The 13,773-nt window shown below is 60.5% G+C and overlaps 1 protein-coding gene across 5 annotated transcripts in view; it reads left to right on the top strand.

Moving 5' to 3' along the window:
• Positions 1–12,743, top strand: part of SHISAL1 (shisa like 1) — a 72,710-nt gene extending 59,967 nt beyond the window's left edge. For all 5 annotated transcript variants that reach the window (XM_058673581.1, XM_058673585.1, XM_058673584.1 and 2 more), the window contains one exon: positions 11,640–12,743. In XM_058673581.1, coding sequence (XP_058529564.1) covers positions 11,640–12,201 — 562 coding nt within the window. In that variant the 3' untranslated portion in view covers positions 12,202–12,743. The remainder of the gene's footprint in view (positions 1–11,639) is intronic.
• The last annotated feature ends 1,030 nt before the right edge of the window (positions 12,744–13,773 follow it).

The raw sequence follows: 13,773 nt of genomic DNA on the forward strand, positions 1-13,773 counted from the left end.
AGTGGAGGAGGTGGGCTTGGGGCTGTGCATTTACAATGCGTGCCGGAGGGCTGCAAGTCAGGGCAGAGCGGCCACTAGCTAGAGGGGCATCAGCAGTGTGGGCACCGTTACACTGGCACCACCCCACCCCGGCCCTCCATGATGGATGGGTGCCCAGGGGCCTGGCTCTGGGGACCCCTTCTGTGTGGCAGCCCCTGCATCCCAGCACAGCCCGATGCCACCCCTGCTCCCCCCAAAACCCCTCACCCCACTAAAGCACAGGCACCGCTTTCTCCCAGTTCCACGGCCATGGGGGCAAGTCGTTGGGGTGTGGCCTCTGCCAGGAGTAGGCCAACCAGCGCCTAGGAAAATTCCAGAAAATGTGAAGACCAAAAAGGGAGAAGAGTGAGCTTCTGATTTCCTTGGCATCTCATCAAGTCCCTGGGAGGCTCCGGGACTCCTGCCCCAGGACAGCCACTGCCCCAGGCGGGCTGGCCACCCTGCACCTGCCCCCTACCCCAGGCTCCTTTCTACCACCCGCGTTTGCTAGTTCTGCTTCTTGCCCGTACAGTTCCCTTCCTGTCCATTTGCCGCTCCGCTCTAAGGAGGTGCTGAGTTCTCCAGGAGTGGGGAGACAGTGACAGAAAGGCCCAGAGCTATGGCCGTACCTGCCGCGTGTTCTCGGATGACTTGCTGGCGCGCTCTCAACCCGTCTGTCCCCTGGCGAGCACACAGCCCTCCAGCCCGGTGCCCAGCCTGCAGACTCCCCAGGGTGGGAGAGCCAAGCCACAGCCGAGGCTCGCGGCTGCTCCCTCGATGGAGTCCAGGGGGCCAGCTGTGGCCCAGCTGGTATCCACGACCCTGCGTCCACCCTCCCGGCTGGAGTGGACGGTGAGGGCGTGGTCAGTGTGGTCTGCTGTTGCTTTCCCAGCGGTCAGGCACGCACACCCTGCATTCCCACTCTACAGAGGAAAAGTCTGAGGCGCCAAGCGCCCGGTCAGTGGTCAGCATTTGGATCTAGGCCTTCAAGCCCCAAGTCTTCAGCTGGGAGCCCACAGAGAAGGCAGGGCAGGTCACAGCCCCTCCCGAACCCGACCAGGCAAGGGGCAGCCAGGCAGGGGCTGGGGAGAGGAGTGGATCTGGGTGGCAGAAGGGCCAGGCATGGTAGCCCAAGTCTGGCCTTGCCAGGTGCCATCTGGTGAGAGGGATATGGGAAGCCCCCGGCTGGGCACTTGGTTTACAGTGCAGCTTAGCTGCCCCAGCACGCCACCTCCCAGGGCCGTGTGGACAACGCTCCAGTGACCCCAGGTCCTGCCGCCCCGTGGGCTCAGCCCCGGTGGGTGCCGGAGGAGGGAGGGGCAGCCAGCACTGCTTGGGGCTTCAATGGAGACACAAGAGATGGCTGGAAGCAGGGAGAGGGCTGCCCTCTGCCTTAGGGCGAGATCCAAACCCTCCCATCCTCGTGTGGCTGACACAGGAACTGAGCCCCACTCACTTCCGCTGCGCTGGCCTGAGCTCAGCCACGCCAGGGCCTATGTATGTGAACTGTGGCCCCCCCATCCACAGCAGCCCCCACAGCTGCCACTAAACTCCCACGGCCTCGAGTTCCTTCCCTGCGGCGGCTGCTGCTGCAGCCCCAATGTCTGCCTCGTTGCTTGAACTTTGGGGTGAGTCTCCTTGTCCCCTCAGGAACAGCCGTGTGACCAACACTCGGAACGTGCGTCGGATCCATGGCGCTTAGGAGGCACCACATAGAGCAGATGAACGGGAGATGCCCCGTGGGGAGCAGCAGTCGGCCGGCGTGGCCTGGCCTTGCCGGGAGCCGGGCTGTGGCATCAGATGCCTCCGCTGTGCGGAGCTGGGTGCCAAGCACGCACTCCTGCCCTTCACAAGGCAGTCCTGGGACTGGGGCCCCTCGCTTGCTGCCAGGCTGGGGAGGGAACCTGGGGTCCCCTAGAGCCTGTGAGATGTGGTGTTTTCAGGTGTCTGAACCGTAGGCCTACTCGGGGTACAGGAACTGGGTGGGGATCCTGACCCAGGCCTCCGGGGGACTGGGGTGGAGCTGAGTAAGGATGCTGTCTGGGTTGGCTTCCTGCCTGGTTTTGTGCGGGCGGGGCTGGGGCAGCCAGGTGTGTCTTTGTGTCCGCCTGGCTGGGGGCTCACCACCTGCCACCTTGCTTGGCAAGCTGCTCCCCGAGCAGTGCAGGCTTCTGTCCAGCACAGGAGGTGACGATGCAGCAGCCCAGTTCATTCTTGGGGCAGTTTCACTCCAGATTCTGTGGAGAGCCACGGGCTCTGAGCCTCAGTGTTGCCACCCGTGAAATGGGCATAGGCGGCCCTGCCCCGAAGGAGGCGTGTGAGGTGGCAGCACTTTGTAAGCGCTCCTGTTGGGATGATAAGCCGCAGTGGTTATTTTAAGAGCAAACACAAAAGCACATGGCGTCGCACTCGGCTGCGTCTATTCTGCATTCTCTGCCTTCCCACGCGTGTGCGTTCATGTTTTTCTAATAATCACGTGCATTTAGCATGACCTTGTCCTGACCTCTGGAGCTCGGTTCATCTCCTCAGATCCTGTCCGAGCAGCTGCCCACGGTCAGCAGCTCTCGGGCCCAGCATGACGGAGTCATTTCCTGGCAGCAGTACAGCCTGCAGGGTTTTCTGCTGTGACAAGAGCCTACGGGGAGGGCTGAGAGACCCTGGGTGGGAGAGTCCGCTCATCCCAGGGACCACTTCCTGTCCTTGGCGCTGACCTAGTGGTACCAGCGTGTCCCCTGCATGGCATCTTCGTTTCTTTTCTCTACTTAAAAAAATGTTTTATTGACCTCATTTGAAAGTCACAGAGGTCTTCCCTGTGCTGGTTCACTCCCCAGGTGGTCACAGTGGCCAGGGCCAGGCCAGGGCCAAGCCAGGAGCCTGGAACTCCGTCCGGGTCTCCTGTGTGGGCGCGGGGGCCCAAACGGTTGGACCACCCCGCTTCTGCTGCGTTCCCGGACGCATTCACAGGGAGCTGGGTGGGAAGAGGAGCAGCTGGGACTTGAACCTTTGCCCATATGGAATGCTGGCGTTGCAGGACCCAGGGGTCCTGGAAGTCAGCCCTGGGGTGGTGGTTCTCACCCCGCCCCGTGTCTGGGCTCGTTGGGGACACCACCACCACTCAGCGCCTGTGTGAATTAATTCCGTCTCCTCATTTGCGCGTCGCCTGTTTATTTTACTGTGCCCCCAAGACAGTTGGTAATTGAAGCCATTTCCATAAAACAACATGCATTTTCCCAATTTCCATTCCTTGGCTCTGGCCTTGCCTGGGCTCTGTTTACTTAATACGTTTTTAATTGACTTTCAATCAAGGCGCTGTTTTTATTTCTTTTTAAGCTCAGTCTTCTCTCTGCACCGTGATCTCTGACTCACGGCTGGCTGGTGCGGTCCCTGACGCACATCGCAGCCCAGCCATCACCTCCCCTGGGAGTGGGGGACGCACAGCAGTGCCACCGCTGCCAGGGACAGGGGGAGCCTGGGATTAAACATCGGCCTAGGCCAGAGAAGGGGCCACGAGCCGCCCTTAGCGCAGAGGTGCTGTGGACAGAGGCCTCCACCGTCTGCCTCCACATGGGCCGCTCCGTGGCCTCGCGCCTGCTGGGATGTCTGTGCCTGCGTGGCACAGTGGACCCCCGTGGCTGCTGTGCCGTGCCTCCCACCCCTGCCCTCAGTGGCAGCGCTGGGCTCCATTTACCAAACCCTGGGGGTCGGCCGTGAATGTTGCCGGTGTGGCCAAGGGGGAGGTGGTTCTGGAAGGTTCCATCCACCAGTCCTTTTCAGCACTTCAAAAGGAGGCAGTGTGGGAAGAAGACAGGAAGTCACTAGCTACACGTCTGGGCCTTCGCATCTAGAGGGAGTTCCTTCCTGTGCTCTATTTTCTGAAACTTTCTGTAGTTGCTGCTTGACCTTGGGCAGTGCCCCCTCCAGCCCTGCTTCGTGAGCGACTCAGGGAAGGGGCCAAGGCATCTAGAACCTTCCTGACCTTCGCTGTGAGCGAGACGCTGCCTGGGAGCACGAACAGATGTGGGAAATGCTGTGAGCGATTCATGCGGGAGGCCAGGGAGAGGGTATTTTTGTCCAGCGGCGGCGCAGGGAGTGCGGGCGGCGTGTGGAGCACTCTGTGGCATTTAATGGAGAACATGGGTCTCCAATGCAAGCACCGACATCAAATATTTACCAAAATGGCATTAAAAATTAACCTTTCAAATGTGTTGAAATGCGGAGGCCTTCCGGAAGGCGGCAGGGCCAAGTGGAGGGAAGGAGCCCCCGTGGCTCCCTGTGGCTCCCGGCGGCTCCCCACGGCCCCACGTCCAAGGCCTAGCAGCCTCTGGCCCTGCATTGGGCAGTCCCTGGTCATGCATCCTGCCTGTGGCTGGACAGGCCTTGACCCGACACTCATGGCCCTCCTGCTCTCACCCCTTGCTGGGCTGCAGGAGCCCCTTGGGAGCAGGACATACTCCGGGCCCTAGGACCAGCATGAGCAAAGACGCATGGGCAGAGCGATCCTGGGCGTTTATCCTCAGAAGGAGGGTCCGGGGTGAAGGCAGCGGGAGGGAGGAGTGACCCAGGAGGGGTCTGGTGGAATGGGGCCGTGGTGAGGGGCGGGCTGCTTTCTCTAGGAACGGGGGAACTCCTGAAGAGAGAGCCTTGACCCCGCTTCCCGTTTCTAACAGTTCCCTTGGCGGAGTGGGGTGGAGAGCCGGGAGCTTGCTCCACAAGCCACCACTTCCTGGCACGCAGGGCAGTCTGCGCTTGAGGAGGGGGTGGCAGAGGTGGCAGCAAGCAGGGGAAACAGAAGAGGGAGTGGGAGCAGGTGGCAGATTCAGGGAGCCTGGGCCCAATGGCTGGGGAGATGCTGTGGTGTGCTGGAGCAGGCATGGCTTCGGGGATCAGCAGGACAACGCCCCCAGGCTGCCAGCAAAGCATCCCAGGGAGGGGCAGGGGGCACAGGAGGGCCGGCAAGGGGACCTGGGGACCAGAGCACCCTGCCCTCTGCTGCTCTGTGCCCTCACATCTGTCCCTGCGTCTCCCAGCTCAGCAGGCAGCTCTGCTGTCCCATGTGTCCCAGCGAGTAAGTGCCCTCTGCACCTGCTGGCCATAGTGGGCGGTGGTCAGCGGGTGCCCCTCCCCTGGGCGCTGCAGGATGTGGACCACTGGGTGGTCCCTAAAACCTCCCTGCTCCCAGAGTTCCCCCTCCCTTAGGCCCTGTACTAGGCAGCACCTGCTGTGTGACAGGTTCTCCCCAAACAGAGCAGCCTGCCACAGTGGTGCACGTTTGTTCCTGCGTCCCAGGAGCCAGGCTTCCACTGAGCACCTGTGTCTCATGGCTCAGCATCTTACATGTGGCTCCGGTCCAGGGGCCATTGGGGCCAGGACTGCTGCAGGGAGCAGCCAGGGACGGTCCACTTCCCAACTTGTGCATATGGCTGCTGGTGGGGGACACTGGTGTCACCTCGTGGGCCTCTTTTTTTTTTTTTTTTTTTTTTAAAGACTTATTTTATTTTTATTACAAAGTCAGATATACAGAGAGGAGGAGAGATAGAGAGGAAGTGGAGCTGCTGGGATTAGAACCAGCGACCATATGGGATCCTGGCGCATTCAAGGCGAGGACCTTAACCACTAGGCCACGCCACCAGGCCCACCTCGTGGGCCTCTTTATGGGGCACTCACAGCCTACAGCTGGTGACCCCAGGTCTGCGAGGGGATGGGCAGACAGAAGTTGCCGTTCTGTCATTGGTCTGGGGAGGGACATTCCTCCCACCCAGCACATCGGTCCTGCTGCCCCATTTTACAGATTGGAAAACAGAGCAGAGCAGGCCTGTGACCTGTCCAAGACACACTGCAAACGAACAGCCAAGTCCAGTACAGACTTGAACCCATGGAGTCCCCATCAGCTACCTCAGGTCACATGGAAGGCCTGTGATTCCGGGTTCAAGATGCCCGGCACCCTGGCAAAGGCGTGTGTGTGGGGTGCACCCAGGGTGACGTCCCATGAATGACCGTGTTCGGCCGGCTGAGCCCCCACGTGCTGAGTCCTCCCCCTAGGACAAGTCAGCAGTGACAGGAAGTTGTGTCTGGCCAGCTAAGTATGCACACACCTGCCGCCCCCAACTCACCGTGCTGGGTATTGGAGGTCCGCCGACTGGCTCTTTGGCAGCTTCCGGCTGCGCTCTGTGGCTCTGAGACCTGGAGCCTCATTCTGCAATCCGTACAATGGAGTCATAGCTCTGCTTTCTTCAGGGATCAGGGCCTTCTCCTTTTGGATGGGTGTGTAGTACTCCACTGTGTGCATGTTGCGCTGGGCTTCCATGCAGTCCCCTGGGTTGTACCCCCTTTGGGGTTGTGGTGAAGCCCCCTTGGCATGTTCGCACTCGAGTCCTGCAGTGACCACCTGAGCCCGGTGCTGGCTGGTGCCTCATTAGTGTCCTGTGGCTACAGGGACAGGTGTGCCAGCCCCAGTGCTGGGAGAGGCAGGAGTCGTTGCTCCAGCATTCTGCTCTGGGTTGCAGGAACACCTCACTGCACACAGCAGTGCCGGCTCCTCCCAGGGTGACCGTGTGCCCTTGCCCGGTCCCTTCCTGTGCTGGCCCTGTCTGGCCTCCGTTGTCCCCTCCGGGCGTCCCCTGCACACCTACCACCTCTGTCATTTGCACTCTCCCACCCTCTCTTCCAGGCATCCCTGGGATTGCATCAGGCCCAGCAGCCAGGCCGGGGTGACCTCCCGTCTCCATGTCCTGCCTCCTTGCACAGGGGAGTCCCTGAGGCCCTCACGGCCTCTGTGGGCACAAGTGTCCAATTGGGGTGTCAGAAAGGAGAGGTTCCAAAGAGTGCATGTAAACATTTTTGTTTTTCTTTTTTTTTTTAAGATTTATTTATTTTTATTACAAAGATATACAGAGAGGAGGAGAGACAGAGAGGAAGATCTTCTGTCCGATGATTCACTCCCCAAGTGAGCCGCAACGGCCAGTGCTGTGCCGATACAAAGCCAGGAGCCAGGAACCTCTTCCAGGTCTCCCACGCGGGTGCAGGGTCCCAAGGCTTTGGGCCGTCCTTGACTGCTTTTTCAGGCCACAAGCAGGGAGCTGGATGGGAAGTGGAGCTGCGGGGATAGAACCGGCGCCCATATGGTATCCCGGGGCGTTCAAGGCGAGGACTTTCGCCGCTAGGCCATGCCGCCGGGCCCCAACATTTTCGTTTTTCAACAGAGCAAGTGTCCCTTGTCCCCTTTTCTCTCACCGGGAAGGCTGGCGTGGGTCAGGACTAGGGTCCGGCACCATTTCTCACTCCCTGCAGAGTGAGTCACCCTCTTCCGGAATGCCCTGGAGGTCCCACAAGCTTTGAGAATGTTTGCAGAGATGGATGTTCCCACCAGACACCTGCAGCCTGCACCTGCAGGGCTGGGCTCTCCCTCTGGGTCACATGTGGGCTTCTCGGCTCCGCAGCCCTGCCAGGCCCGGGGGAGGGGCGGCTCTGTGCCTCGGGCTGCCCTTCCGGTGCACCTGCCCTGCCAACAGCTGTTTCTCCCGTGATTGGGCCTCAGGGTAGCAGGATGCGCTCTGACCTCAGGACCCTCCCCACCTGGAGCCCACCCAGGTGCTGGCTGCTCGCCCGCCCGCCCACCTGCACGTGCCCCCAGGGGTTAGATGGGGAATCGCCTGGCGTTCAGTGCAGAGCTGGGAACTGCTGTGCAGTGGCTCACCTGGCAATTAGTCATGTTGTGTCGTCCCCAGCAAGCCTTATTGTCCCCAGGCAGGCAGTTCTGGAAGCTTCATTATGATTCAAATTGCCAGGTGCTCTCTTATCTTCCCAATTAGGCACACATGTCTGCCCACACCCACAGTGCCAGCTGTAGACCTTGCTCCTGGGGAGGGGGCTGCTGCCGGATGCCAGGCTCAGCACCTCTCTCACTGCCAAGGCCACCTGGCTGCCGCCCAGCCAGCCTCCTCACCCCCTCCTGCCATGCCCACAGCCTGTATGAGAAAGGTGCCCATGTGGCCTGGGCAGCAACATGGGCTGGGCCCCAGCTCCGCCCCTAGCTCACCTGACCCCAGGCAGGGCCATCAGCTCTCTGCTGGGCCTTGGGGTCCTCTTTGGTAACTTGCAGGAGCCAAGACTGTCTGAGACACTGTGCACTGCCCCAGCAGGGGACACTGGGTCAAGCAGGACCTGCGTGCAGCTGGCTTGATGCTGTCTGCCCCCACCCCGCCCCAGCCTGGCTAGCGAAGATGTGCCACCTGGCATCTGCGGGGAGAGCCGCCTGCGTTCATGGGCTCCCTGCATGGCTGGGCTGTGGCTGTCCCCGAAGCAGAGCGGACATCATCTTCATTGGCTGATTCAATCTGCAGAGCAAGCCCTTGGCTCCTTGGCTGCAGCAGGGCCACGGGGCAGGGAGTTTGCCCATCTGGGAAGGATCCACTTGAGGACGACAGACCTGCGGGCCCGCAGCACCTCCAGGTGGGGTGTGAGATGCTGAGCTCAGGAGGGCTGTCGACTCAAGAGCAGCCGCGATGCGACCAAGCGTCTACCACAGGGAAGTGGGAGCGGAAGTGACTGTGTGAGCCTGAGAATAGGAGAAAACAGGTACCCGGAAGGGGTGAGATTGGCTGTCGGGACAACCCGGACTTGAGGGGAAGGCTCTGGGACAGAGGGAGGGATGGGTTCCAGGGGAAGCTCGGAGACTGCCCTGGGTGGGGGTCTGGAGGCAAGTGCAAGTTCAAGACTCCAAGGAAGGACATGTCTTCAGAGGTGGTTGACATTGAAGCCAAAATCCCAGTAGCAGCCTCTCCACCCCCGCCTTAGGAAGGAGAGCAAGAGGTCTTGGGGCGGCCCGGGCTGGGTCACGGCGCTGGCGGTCTCTCCCGCTGTGCGAAGCCACCCAGAGCCTCGTCCTGCACTGAACTCATGAGTCCGCCAGCCTGGACCGTGGGGACAGTGGAGGTTGTGGGATGGGCATGGTGTATAGTATGCCCTAAAGGGAGACCAACGAGGCTTGCAGATGCAGCGATATGGGCTGTGAGGTGGGGCGTTGGGGTGGGGGTCAACCAAAGAGGACTCCCAGGTTCCTATATGAGTAACAGGCTGGGTAGCAATTGCGCATATTGAAGGCAGGAAAGTGGTGGAAACACTGGGAAAAGCTGGTTTGAGAAGGAAGATTGGGATTTGAGTTTAGGGCACGTGAAGTTTGAATCACTGAATCTCTAGCACATGAGGTCAAATGGGACGGAGTCTGGGATGCTGGTTTAGTCCTCGGCAGGAGAGGACAGGTGGCTGGGGAGATGGGTGGGGACCGGACGGGGACCTGGGCAGGACAGGCAGCTGGTGAGATGAGTGGGAACCGACAGGAGACCCGGGCAGCACGGGCAACAGGCTGACCGCCAGCAAATACGGCTGGACTGTGTCGGGTGTTGGGGGAGGGTTGACTTGAGCCATTGCTGCTGAGCAGGCCAGAGGTGAGGGGGGCTGGGCAGTGGCCCCTGAGGTTAGCCACATGGCTTACATGTTTTGGAATGCGACTTGGTGGCCTGGGAGTCATTTTGTGTTCATATGTTCTCGAAAGCCTTTGGAGGTGGATTAGGATAGTATCCGCGTGGCTCACTTGGCTCTCGGTTCCCAAGCCCTGTTTGTGTGTCTGCTCGCTGCACTGTGACAGATTGGGAGCGAGAAACTCCAGCACACTGCCTCCAGCGTCCTCAGGTTGCTGATCGGCTGGCTCATCTTGCTCGGTGGTTAGAGAGGTTGTTTGGTACCTGGGCATTAGCTGTTGTTTAATCTCCACGATGACTCTTGTCGCTTATGTCACATGGTGTCCTGTGTTTGTTCCCTCAAGTGGTCCTAAAGGCCAAAGCCAGGAGCCAGGAGCTCCATCCAGGTCGCCCCCATGGTGCAGGGACCAAAGCACTTGAGCTGTCTTCCATTGCTTTTCCAGATCTTGAGCAGGAGCCGGATTGGAAGTAAAATGGCTAGGACACGAGCCAGCGCCCATATGGGATGCTGGTGTGGCAGGTCGCAGCTTAATACACTGCACCACACTGCCAGCCCCAGACCTCACGGTAGGATCACGGCCCCCGTCTCTCATGGTTTATCTCTGCCCATGGTTTAGCTCAGCCTGAAGGAGGACTGAGACACAGAGCAGCAAGTTCAGGGTGATGTTTGCAGACTGGCAAACAAGGAGGCCGTTCGTATCGGTCCAGAAGCCCCCAAGATGTGGGGATCCCCGAGACCGGGTTCTCCGAGAAGTGTTTTATTGTCTGTAGTGATGAAGTGTCCCTCCCAGAAAATGTGCTGTTTTGTGAAAACAAGATCTTGTGATGGGCAGAATCAGACATGGTGAGACGAGGAGCCACAGGGAGTGGGTGGTGTGGACGAGCCCGTGTTAGAAATGGTGTCCTGCCACCATCCACCTGGCACAAACTGGGCACAACCTCCCCCGGCCCTGGTGTATTCCCGGGACCCACGGCACTTCCTCAGCCACGTCCTCCTGTGGGCGCGTAGGTTTTCCGACCGGGCTTTGTGCTAACCCTTCGCGGTGCCTCAGTGTCGCTGTGTTCACTCCAAGGGAGCTGCTTGCTCCATCCATCAGTTAACCTGCTGTCAGCTGACTTTGAACTTACACAGACACGCTCACTTTTTTTTTTAGTTATGATTTTCATGTGAAAGGCTGAGTTACAGTGAGGAGAGATAGGCCTTCCCTGCATTGGTTTACTCCCCCAGATGGCTGCCAAGATTGGAGCTGAGTTGACCCAGAGCCAGGAGCTTCTTCTGGGTCTCCGACGTGGATGCAGGGGCCCAAGCACTTGAGCAGCCCTCCAGTGCTTTCCCAAGTCCTAAACAGGGAACTGGAGCGGAAGTGGAGTTGCCGGGACTCAAGCTGGCACTTTTGTGGGATGTTGGCACTGCAGGCAGAGGCTTAACGTGTTCTGTCCTGGCCTCTCCAGGACTTTTTTTTGTAATCACTGCATGTCCTTTTCCACGAGGCTGTCTGAAGCTCTCCCTGCCATGCTTTCTGTGTGCCCCAGCGGGAGTGAAGGCGCTCTTTAGTGTCTGCTGATCGGGCAGGCACCCTGGGCCTTCTGCCTGCGTGATGCGCTCGGCTCTGCTTGCATAGCTCTCTTGGCATCAGTTGGCACCACTTGGGCCCTGCTGTCTGTCTTGTTGCTGGGCTGTAGGTCTTCCAGCCACCGGGGAGATTCTATTGCTGACCCGGAAGTTCTCCCGTCTCCCCTACGATGGCAGCTGGGAGGCCATTCCGTGTCCCCACAGGCGCTTGTCAGCAAGGCAAGGAGAATCGGAAACATAAACTCTACCCTGCACCCAGTTAGGAGCTGTCGCCCCATCCCAAGGGCAGGGGTGGACACATGGCCCCAGAGGTGGCACCTAGTGCCCAGGAGACAGGAGCCTGACATCTCTGCTGGGTTGTCTGTGTAACCACCCGCAGTTACAACATGCACATGGCATCTCTCCGTGTCTTCCTGCCGTGGTGTGCCAGAAGGCAGCCGCTGCCCCAGAGTCTGTGGCTGAGCTCAGGGTCTCCGCAGCCTGGCACTGGGAGGAGACGCGGCTGCTGCTGGCTCCCTGGGATGGACGGGCAGACCCCCTGTGACACACACTCTCTTTGCTTTTCCCCCCAGAAAATCCTTTTGCCTCTGGATGGGGGAGGTGAGACCCACAGCAGCTGGCGCAGCCTCCAGGAAGAGCGACTTCCCCAGGGACGCCAGGGAGGGCCAAGGCGGTGGCGGTGGACAGCGGGCCCCTGGCGGCCCAGAGACTCCTCCTCGAACTCCTGAGCTGGGAGGGGGCAGGGAAGGAGGCGGAGCCCCCCAGCCGCAAGCAATAGTCAGTCCCTTCTGGGCTGGGGGCTCCCGACAGGGCCGCCGGTCGTGGACGACGCACCCGGGGCCCCGAGCCTGTAGGCCTCGGCCCACTCCCTGTCCGTGTGCGTGCGCACGTGTGATTCACCGTGTTCCTTCTGTGCTCTTGATTGGGTGGGTGGGTCTTGCTGGCACTCCCCTCCTTCGGGGATGCTGCAGCCTTGCAAGCACAGTCAGCTTGGTCCCTGTGGCATTTGTTCCAGTAATGACAGTAATCCCAGGGGAGCTCTGTCGTACCCGGGGGGGCAGGGGGCAATGTGCCGAGCTCCTGGGGAAGTGGTGTACAGTGGGGAACAGACACCCAGAGAGAGGCCCCTGCTAGGGGAGGGGGATAGAGACCCTGACTCCTCGGGTAGGACTTGCTGCCCTGCCCGGGGCCCTGGCTCCCTCCCCGGAGCCTCTCTCTGATGCCTTTGGCGGGGACCATCCCCCTGAGCTCCCTGCTGGCACTGCCCAGAGCTCTCCTCTACTCAGCACCTCCTGGTGCAGGCCCCACTTGGCCAGAGGAGGGAGTGAACGACGCTCCAGGGCCCTCCTTGGGGTCAGGGGAGCTTCCCCGTCGGGCAAGAGAGAAGCAAATGTGTGGGTCCTTGTGGACAGGGATTTGAGGGTGCTGGGCACCCTGAGCAGAAGGTTCTAGAAATCTGTCCCCTTCGAGGTGGGACTTCCACAGAACCTGGGTGCCCATGACATCTGCCCAGCTGCTGCGGTCACCCACTCTGCTGCCCTGGGGTACTCACGCAGCAGCGTACGCCCAGGAGGTGACCACATGGGTCCCCCATGCTGCCAGTGTAGACACAAGTCCTGCCACCAGTGTTAGTCACACCCGGGTCTGCCCGGCTCAATAAACACGTATCCACTCTGGCCCTGTGTTCCTGCCTCATCAGACCCAGCCTGCCGGCATGCGCACACACACCAGTCCCCGGTCCCCACCGTGGCGGGGGGCAGAGCCAGCATCGAGCTGGGAGAGGCAGGAGGAGGGCGGAGAGGCTCACTCGATGCCGTGCATCGTGCAGCTTGGGTTGGGGTGAACCCAGATGAGACACGAGCATCGCAGGCCCAAGCCGCCTGCAGAGAGCTGGGGGAAGCTTGGCAGGCACCATGTGTACAAGGACCCAGGCTGTGTGGCCCTGCCCTATAGAGATATAGAACATTCCAGAAGGTAGAGTACTGTACGTCCCACCTGGCTCTTTATCCTCTCCACCCCCTCGAATAGGCTCTCCATTTCTTGGGCTCAGAAGCTTAGGCTCTGCTGGCTGGGGGCCTGCCCAGGCCCATGGTGCCCCAGTGGTGCCACTGGGGCCAGCAGCAAGCCTGGCACAGGCCAAGCAGCAGAGCCCATGCTTGGACGGTCTCAGTGAGGGCCAGGCGGCATGCTTCTCCCACACAGCCAGATCCAGGGCTGTGTCCATGTGTCTGCCCCCTTCAAGGGCAATTTAAGGCAAGTGCATGTGGCCCTGGCCCTTGGCAGAAGCAGGGCTCCTTGGACCCCGGCAGGACCACCCTGCCCCTTTCTGCTGCACCCGTGCCCGTGCCCACCAGTGTTCCAGGTGCAGGCAGCAGCAGGTCCAAGAGCAAGCATGGGAGCTGGCTCTGCAGGCCGCCCACTCTCCCTTTCTCCTGGGAGCTTCTGGCTGGCACCAAGGCTGTGACGATGACAGGCAGAGGGGGCGGTGCCTCCACGGAGCACCAGGTGTGTGTAACTAGCCCAGGGCTGCCAGGGCTCCTTCCCGCCGGGAACAGTGTTCCTAACAAGCAGGACTGGGCTGGTGTGAGTGCTAAGCGGCTCGGAATCTGCAGAGAGCCAGGAGTGGCCATACTCCCTGGCTCACAGCCCTCCCTTCAACATGGGAGCTTCCTGCTGCCCGGCTGGCACCTGCCCTGGTCCTTACTG

The sequence above is a fragment of the Ochotona princeps genome, chromosome 15, assembly GCF_030435755.1.
Source record: "Ochotona princeps isolate mOchPri1 chromosome 15, mOchPri1.hap1, whole genome shotgun sequence".
Taxonomy (NCBI): Eukaryota; Metazoa; Chordata; class Mammalia; order Lagomorpha; family Ochotonidae; genus Ochotona; species Ochotona princeps.